At 40.3% G+C, this 7,619-nt stretch overlaps 1 protein-coding gene across 2 annotated transcripts; it reads left to right on the plus strand.

Moving 5' to 3' along the window:
• The first annotated feature begins 3,564 nt into the window (after nucleotides 1-3,564).
• On the plus strand, nucleotides 3,565-7,619 carry pck1 (phosphoenolpyruvate carboxykinase 1 (soluble)). Of its 2 annotated transcripts, none has more exons than XM_055050374.1 (10): nucleotides 3,565-3,670; nucleotides 3,934-4,218; nucleotides 4,676-4,860; nucleotides 4,954-5,157; nucleotides 5,274-5,461; nucleotides 5,539-5,701; nucleotides 5,797-6,021; nucleotides 6,155-6,286; nucleotides 6,390-6,485; nucleotides 6,603-7,619. In XM_055050374.1, exons 2-10 carry the CDS (start codon nucleotides 3,995-3,997, stop codon nucleotides 7,058-7,060), a joined length of 1,875 nt encoding a protein of 624 aa, XP_054906349.1. In that variant the 5' UTR covers nucleotides 3,565-3,670; nucleotides 3,934-3,994; the 3' UTR covers nucleotides 7,061-7,619. The 2 variants fall into 2 exon arrangements, with proteins under 2 accessions (XP_054906349.1, XP_054906350.1); XM_055050375.1 differs by having other exon boundaries at nucleotides 3,574-3,670; nucleotides 3,960-4,218.

The raw sequence follows: 7,619 nt of genomic DNA on the forward strand, positions 1-7,619 counted from the left end.
TTCAAATGACCAGCTGGAAAGAAATATGCAAAATAAAAATATTTCTTACTTCCCTTGATGTTTTATGAAAAGTTTGCCTCATTAGATTTGTACCACACGTTACTGTGCCAAAGCGTCTACACACAAGGCTATTTTAGTCCAACAGTAAGGATGCGTTTGTTTTTTAATAAATATTCTTTTGATCGTCTGAACTAAAAACAAACCTTCTCCTTTCACTGATGAAACTGGGCAAACTGTTTCCCTTAATTAAACAACTGCTACATAAGATTATCAATAGATTTTGTAGAATACCTAAACTCAGGGAAAAATGACTTTCTTCCTCTACATTTATGTGAATAACCTGCCGTCTGGGATTCAACGTGGTTCTTTAGAAATGCAGTGTAATGTGATTTCAAATTTATGCTGCAGGAGAAAATACAAAAAATCTTTAGATTTTTATTTTGTGTGTGGATGAACACACCATTGAATGAATGACTAAGACCTTGTTTTTGTCAAACTTTACCTAATTTTTTTCCCTTATTCTACTTAAAAATAAATTGGTAACCACAAAATACCTAAATGAAGACTGGTGCTACTTTCCATTGAAAGATTACATCCATTTCATCATTTGTTTTTCTTTTTGCTCAGGCACATATCTTACAAAATAACATTATCTTTAGCTGAGAAAGCTGTCCAGTCAGCAATGCTGTATTGATGTCTTTTACTCTAAATAAACCAAGATCCTCATGAAAGCGCCAGTCAACTCGTGCACAAACACCAAACAACCTGGTTGGAACCAGTTCCTCTTGGGGAAATGATTACTCTACATGCACTGCATTGTTTCCATCACTCACTTTGTGTCACAGTTTAGGATATAAAACTGAAAGAACTTATAACCATCAAATGTAATACATTTATTAATAGCATTTACAATGCTTGATCAGAGCAATAGTAAAATAGCTTAGCCTGTGTTGATTCAAGCCAAGTTATCTCAGTGCAGAAATCAAGTTTGACTAAAAATGTATCCAACATCCTTTATTGTCCAGCAAAGGGGGAATTCAGGTAATTATCTTGCATTGTTAAAGCTATTTGGAAATCTAGTTGTGTAGTTAAATTAAATCAGTAATCCAGGCTAAATATTCTGAATCCTCACAAAATCTGTAATCTCAGTGACTTTATACGACATGAAAATGCAATATGACCCTCACATGGGGTCATATAACGAGATTCAGGATTCAAGCTGCCACCCTTCAAAGAGAAATATGTATTTTTCCACCAATAGCACTAGGGGGGAGTTAAAGTCCTTTATTTCTGGGACTTTAACTTGGGAAATCTATTGCGTTAGAAGTCCATTGCAATTTGAGCTCAGATTAAGGGAAATAAATAAATGTTTAAATAAATATAATCCTAAACAAACAGAGAATTATGATCCTTGTCAGAATGAATCAGCAAAGCTTGCTGTGAGAAAACAAGAGACTGCAAACCTGAATAACCAGAAAGGCCAAATTAAACAAAGCTTTAAATAACTGCATTTATTCAGAGTATCAACTAATTTCTGTCAGAGTAAACACCTTAATTACCGACGTGCATCAAGCCAGCCACACAAAGATAAAGAGGGTTCTGTTGACAAAAATAGCAAAAACATGAACTGATCTAAAGTTCAGGCTGAATGTTCTGTGATTTTGGTGAATTGATGTCAACAGAACGCTATGTGTGTTTGTTCCAGATCCAAGAAAATTCAAGTCTCAAGACATTAGCTGGGAGGAGTCAGAAAGTTCCCTTTCTTTAATTCATGCACTTTGTGAAAAAAACCAAAATTAATTAACTTGCATGACAGCTCTGTCACACTGGGAAAAAACTGGAACAGTTTAAGTCATTGTCAGCTCAAAATTTGTCCTGTATAAAAGCTTTAAATACAGTAGACTTTAATTAGCATCAGGTATATGAAGAAGTGCTAAACATAAAAATGAAAAGGTAAGATTGAAATGTGCAGACTGTCCTAGTTTTATAATCTACCTGGAAGTTATTGCCCAGCGAAGAAAGCTGCTCATAAAACAGCTTCAAAGAATGTGTTGTGAAATCATAAGTGCCTCTATGACACATTTTCTTTTTCAATCCATTCATCTTTTTTGCCCAGTAATCAGTTTTAGAAACCTGTGAAGTTATACTGAATATGCTGAATGTTGTTCCTGCCGCTGTAGATTTTTGGCATTAACTTAACCCCATTTTAAAGTTAATCCTGAAGAAAATGGCAAACGTATTGCATAATTCATCAGCAAAGTTAACCCACTACTTGAAAGATTAGATTTAGCTGGTTCTTTTTTTCAGTCTTCAGGTGTCTTACTCTTAAGGTTAAATGGAAAATAAAAATCTCAAGAGAAGACCTTTCTTGTGTGTTTTGCGCACACAAGAAAGGTCAAGAGGTCATTTCCAAACAACTTGGAAATCTCTTATTCCAATACCAGATTCACTGTTTGCAAGTTTAAGTTGATGTACTTCCTAGCTGTAGACATTACAAGAAGTTTATGGCAAAGTGAGACAGTATTTAGAGCCATTTTGGTAATCAGCATGTTAAACTATGAGTTTCTCTCAGCATAACAGCACCAAGAAGTAGAAAAAGTATGAAGTATAAATACAGCAGCCAGGAATCTTAGACAACATTTTTAGATTAGTAGTCGCCATCAGTAAAGGCGACACATTTTTGAAAGATTGGAAGAAAACGGCTAAACAGCAATAAAAGCTCAACCAGCTCACTGTTAGCAGCATTTAACCCTGATCTATCAACAAGCCAGGTTTCTGCAGTCTTCATTCCCCTGTATTGTATCTTTGCTGAACATGACGTTAATCAAACGCAAACATCTCCTCTGTTAAAACAACGACTATATCCCTCTTTATCTTCCGTTCCCTGCAGCGCACGCATGCGCACACCAACCCCTGACTGAACCTTTGACTCAACAAGCCCCCAGATGTCAGCCAATACAAAAGAGGCCAGCCAAAATGTTCTTAACGTCACACTGCAGACTCACGACAATGAACCCTGAACTTGCATCACTTAATGTGCCAAAGTTCAAAATCTTTTGCTGCAGCAGCAAGTATGAAGGAAGTTATTTCATGTTAAATATCTTTAAATATCTTTGGTTGAACTGGCCTCTGCAGAAAGAATAATTCACAGGAAAAAAATGTGTTTGAATCACACAGAAAACATTTTCTTAAGGAATTTTAGCTATAAAACAGAAATTCTGTTTTGCATCTAATAGTAAGTTGCCAGCATATGTACGATTCCAACAAGCTCATCTCAATTAATTAAAGACGTCACAGATTATAATTTCTTTGATTAGCAAAAAGCTTACGTCTCTTCAGTCTGAGATTTGAACACTTTATCATTTGTCTCGACACCGGGGAGAACCGGTTCTGTGAAGATGACATGACGTCCTGTGGCTAGTTAATAATTATTAAGTGGCATGTAACACGCTGTAATTTCAGGACAACGAGGTTATGCACACACCTCCTGGCACACCCGTCTCCCTCTCTCCCTCAGGGGGGAAATCCCAGGGTATAAAAGGAGCAAACTTTCTCCAGAGCAGACACAGCGGACCAAGAGTCCTAAACTCAGCTGAGAACAGCCGTCACCGACAAGCTTCAGCTGATGAGGCCAAGCTAACAACTCCTTCCTCCCAACAAATCATTGAAGGTAACTTCAAAACTCTTTTGCAGGTCTTGTATGCATGGAAGGATGAGGGAGACATAAAATGAGATGTTACTGGATGTTACTGGATGGCATCAGTAACATGCCACAATCTGAACAATTGTTATGTTTTTTGTGTAAAAAACTAACTTTTATCTTCTGTACCTCTTTTTCTCTTCATGATTTTATCTTTTTCCCATTTGCAAACTTTCTCCCAACCTTTTTCTTCTTATTTTACTTTTCCACTTTCTCCCCACCCTTCACTTCAGACGTCCTCTCATCTTCTCTCTCTCAGTCTATCGACTTGCTGTTTCTTCAGACTTCTTCACCATGCCTCCTCAGATCCAGTCCCAGAACCAGAGCGGTCTCAGGATCCTGCAGGGTGAGCTCAGTGCCCTCAGCCCGGCGGTCAGAGAGTTTGTGGAGACCAATGTGACCCTGTGCCAACCCGAGTCCCTTCACATCTGCGATGGCTCGGATCAGGAAAACCGAGCCATTCTAACTCAGCTGGAGGAACAAGGGATGATCAAGAAGCTCACCAAATATGAGAACTGGTAGGTTGATCTGAAGCATGTGAAGGATTTGTCTTTGCAGGGTTTTTGTTGCAAAGTGCTGCAAAGAAATAGGAGATTAACAGTTTTAGTCTGAGATTTCTTTGGTCTGCATATCACTATAGCTTGAATTGTTTTTGGAGCAAACCATCAATGGAATCAGTAAATTGTTCGGTTGTGTTGTTGTTGATGACAGTTTGCATCATTCAGTCGTCAGCAGTTGTTTTGATTGACAACATACCTAGAAAATATCGTGCAGTCTGACAAACCAGAAAGTCCGGTTAGTTCAGCTAACTAGAAATGTTTACCAGCAGCTGAAAAATCTGCAGATGAAAATGACTTGCAAGAAGTTTAATAGCTGTAAAACTTGTAGCTTTATCTTCTTATTTTCTAAAACAAGACAGAAGACATGTTTGCTGTGAATTTGTCTTTCTTAACCCTTATATTTCTAATTTTACAGCTGGTTGGCTAGAACAGACCCAAGAGATGTGGCTAGAGTCGAGAGCAAGACAGTAATCGTGACTCTGGAGCAGAGGGAAACGGTGCCCACACCACTGGGAGGTGGAACCAGCCAACTGGGCCGTTGGATGTCCCCGGAGGAGTTTGACAAAGCCGTGGCGCAACGGTTCCCTGGCTGCATGAAAGGTGATTTTAAATCAGTGTGATTTTAAATGAGTTGATAAAAGTAAATGAAAGAAAAGGCAACTGTAAGCCATCCTTTTACCTTTCTGTCTTCAGGTCGCACCATGTATGTGGTTCCCTTCAGCATGGGCCCTGTCGGTTCTCCCCTCTCTAAGATTGGCGTCGAGCTGACTGATTCCCCGTACGTGGTGGCCAGCATGAGGGTGATGACCCGAATGGGGAAGACTGTGCTCAACGCACTGGGAAACGGCGAGTTTGTCCGCTGTTTGCACTCCGTCGGCTGCCCTCTACCACTTAAAAGTACGCCAAAAAAAGTTTGCCGAACATCTATTAATATGCTACTTTGTCATTTTCCAAATGTTCCTGCAAACCAAAATAATTTGCATCATTTAAAAATGCTCTGCATTTCCTTTCAGAGCCCCTGGTAAATAACTGGCCCTGCAACCCTGAGCAGACCCTCGTCGCCCACATCCCAGAACGCAGACAAATCATCTCATTTGGCAGCGGTTACGGCGGAAACTCTCTCTTGGGAAAGAAGTGCTTCGCTCTACGAATTGCCTCACGCATCGCCAAGGAAGAGGGCTGGCTTGCTGAGCATATGCTGGTAAGCAACAGGCACAAAAAAGCCATTTTCAACGCATTTTTCAATTTTGAAGAAGACTAAATGTTTCTCTTGTTCAGATCCTAGGCATCACCAATCCCGCTGGAGAAAAGAAGTACATGGCAGCAGCCTTCCCTAGTGCCTGTGGTAAAACCAACCTGGCCATGCTCTGCCCCACATTGCCTGGCTGGAAGGTTGAGTGTGTCGGAGACGACATCGCCTGGATGAAGTTTGACGAACAAGGTAAGAAATCTTTCACTGGCCATGAGCTGTGGAAAACAAATATCATAAAATATCATGAACAACTATCAAAACTAACATGTTATTCCTCTTCTTAGGCAACTTGCGTGCAATCAACCCTGAGAATGGATTCTTTGGTGTTGCACCTGGTACATCAGCTAAAACCAACCCCAACGCCATGGCGACCATTGTTAAGAACACCATCTTCACTAATGTGGCAGAAACCAGTGATGGTGGCATATACTGGGAGGGAATGGAGCAGGAACTGCCTGAGGGAGTCACACTCACTTCATGGAAGAACAAGCCCTGGAGTTCAGAAGATGGTAAGAAACTCACAGGGTTAAAATAAGATGAGAACAGATTTCATAAATTACTTAGATATCTAATAAAAATACAAACTGTGTAACCTGGGTGAAGCCAAAAGATAAAATAACTGTCTTGTCTTTCTCTCTATAGGAGAACCCTGCGCTCACCCCAACTCTCGCTTTTGCACCCCAGCAAGTCAGTGTCCTATTATTGACCCACAGTGGGAATCACCAGAAGGAGTCCCCATTGAAGCCATCATCTTTGGAGGCAGGAGACCAGAAGGTGAGCAAATACTGAATCAAAAGAGATTCAATATTTGTCAATTGGGAGCACAAAGCAAGAGAAGATTAGCAAAGATGTAAACATAACTCTTGATTCTCTACAGGCGTTCCTCTGGTGTACGAAGCCTTCAACTGGCAACATGGAGTATTTGTTGGCGCAGCAATGAGGTCAGAGGCCACTGCAGCAGCTGAACACAAAGGTCAGTGACACTAAGAAGATCTCCTTTTGTCTTTTGGACATTTTACAATCTGCAACCCCATAGAAATGAAGTAAAACCACACATACTCACAGCCTCTCTTATTTTGTCTTTCCCTAGGCAAGGTAATCATGCATGACCCCTTTGCCATGCGACCGTTCTTCGGCTACAACTTTGGCCAATACCTCTCTCACTGGCTGAGCATGGCCGACCGTCCTGGGGCCAAGCTGCCCAAGATCTTCCATGTCAATTGGTTCCGAAAGAGCCCCAAAGCTGGCTTCCTCTGGCCTGGCTTTGGCGACAACATCCGCGTTTTGGACTGGATGTTCAGGCGAGTGGACGGCAATACTGGCGCCATGCCTTCCGCGGTGGGCTACCTACCCTGCAACGGTTCCCTGAACCTCCAGGGCCTAGAGGGAAGGGTGAACCTCAGCGAGCTGTTCTCCTTGGAACATGAGTTCTGGCAGAAGGAAGTGGAGGAAGTGAGAAAGTATTTCACCTCACAGGTGAATGATGACCTGCCCAATGAAGTGGGCCATCAGCTGGAGCTGTTGCAGCAGAGGGTGAAGCAGATGTAATGAGGAAGAAAGCATAGGTTCGGTTTTTTAATGGAAACAACGTGGATTTTTTTCTTCAGCTTTGTCAATCATAAAGGTATGAAATTAAAAAAGCTAGTTGGAATTTAAAAAGATTTCTTAATAGACTTTAATTTCGTAACCTTTATGAGCAATCCTTCTTTTAATAGGTTTCTATGTTGTTTTCCTCTCTGTTACCGAGCAAGAAATACCTAATGATGATACTTTTAGGCATGGCTAATTTCCTCCAGAAATATTTATTTTCCATCCATATTCTGTTGTAGTCGGACTGTCTATTTAAAACCAATTGCAATATGTTGTCCTACTCAGTGTATGTCTATTTAAAGGTAACTTATTTCAGAAATCCGTCATAGTTTCATAACCATGTAATTGTATATGGACCTTTTTATGGCTCTGTTTCCTATTTAAAGGGATAACTGTTTTCTGTTCATGTTATTTGATGTTTTAATTTATTTTTATACAACACTGGTGACGTTTTGTTCTGTTTATTATAATTTGGATCTCTTAAATGAGACGACAGCAATAAATGCATTTGAACATA

The sequence above is a fragment of the Poeciliopsis prolifica genome, unplaced genomic scaffold (assembly GCF_027474105.1).
Source record: "Poeciliopsis prolifica strain line A6 unplaced genomic scaffold, Auburn_PproV2 SCAFFOLD030, whole genome shotgun sequence".
Classification (NCBI taxonomy): Eukaryota; Metazoa; Chordata; class Actinopteri; order Cyprinodontiformes; family Poeciliidae; genus Poeciliopsis; species Poeciliopsis prolifica.

Excerpts from the sequence above, each read along its gene's own strand:
- pck1 (XM_055050374.1), top strand. The coding sequence starts at position 3,995 with ATGCCTCCTCAGATCCAGTCCCAGAACCAGAGCGGTCTCAGGATCCTG. Across the intron at positions 4,219-4,675 it reads CTCACCAAATATGAGAACTG|CTGGTTGGCTAGAACAGACC; the intron begins GTAGGTTGATCT and ends CTAATTTTACAG. Across the intron at positions 4,861-4,953 it reads GTTCCCTGGCTGCATGAAAG|GTCGCACCATGTATGTGGTT; the intron begins GTGATTTTAAAT and ends TTCTGTCTTCAG.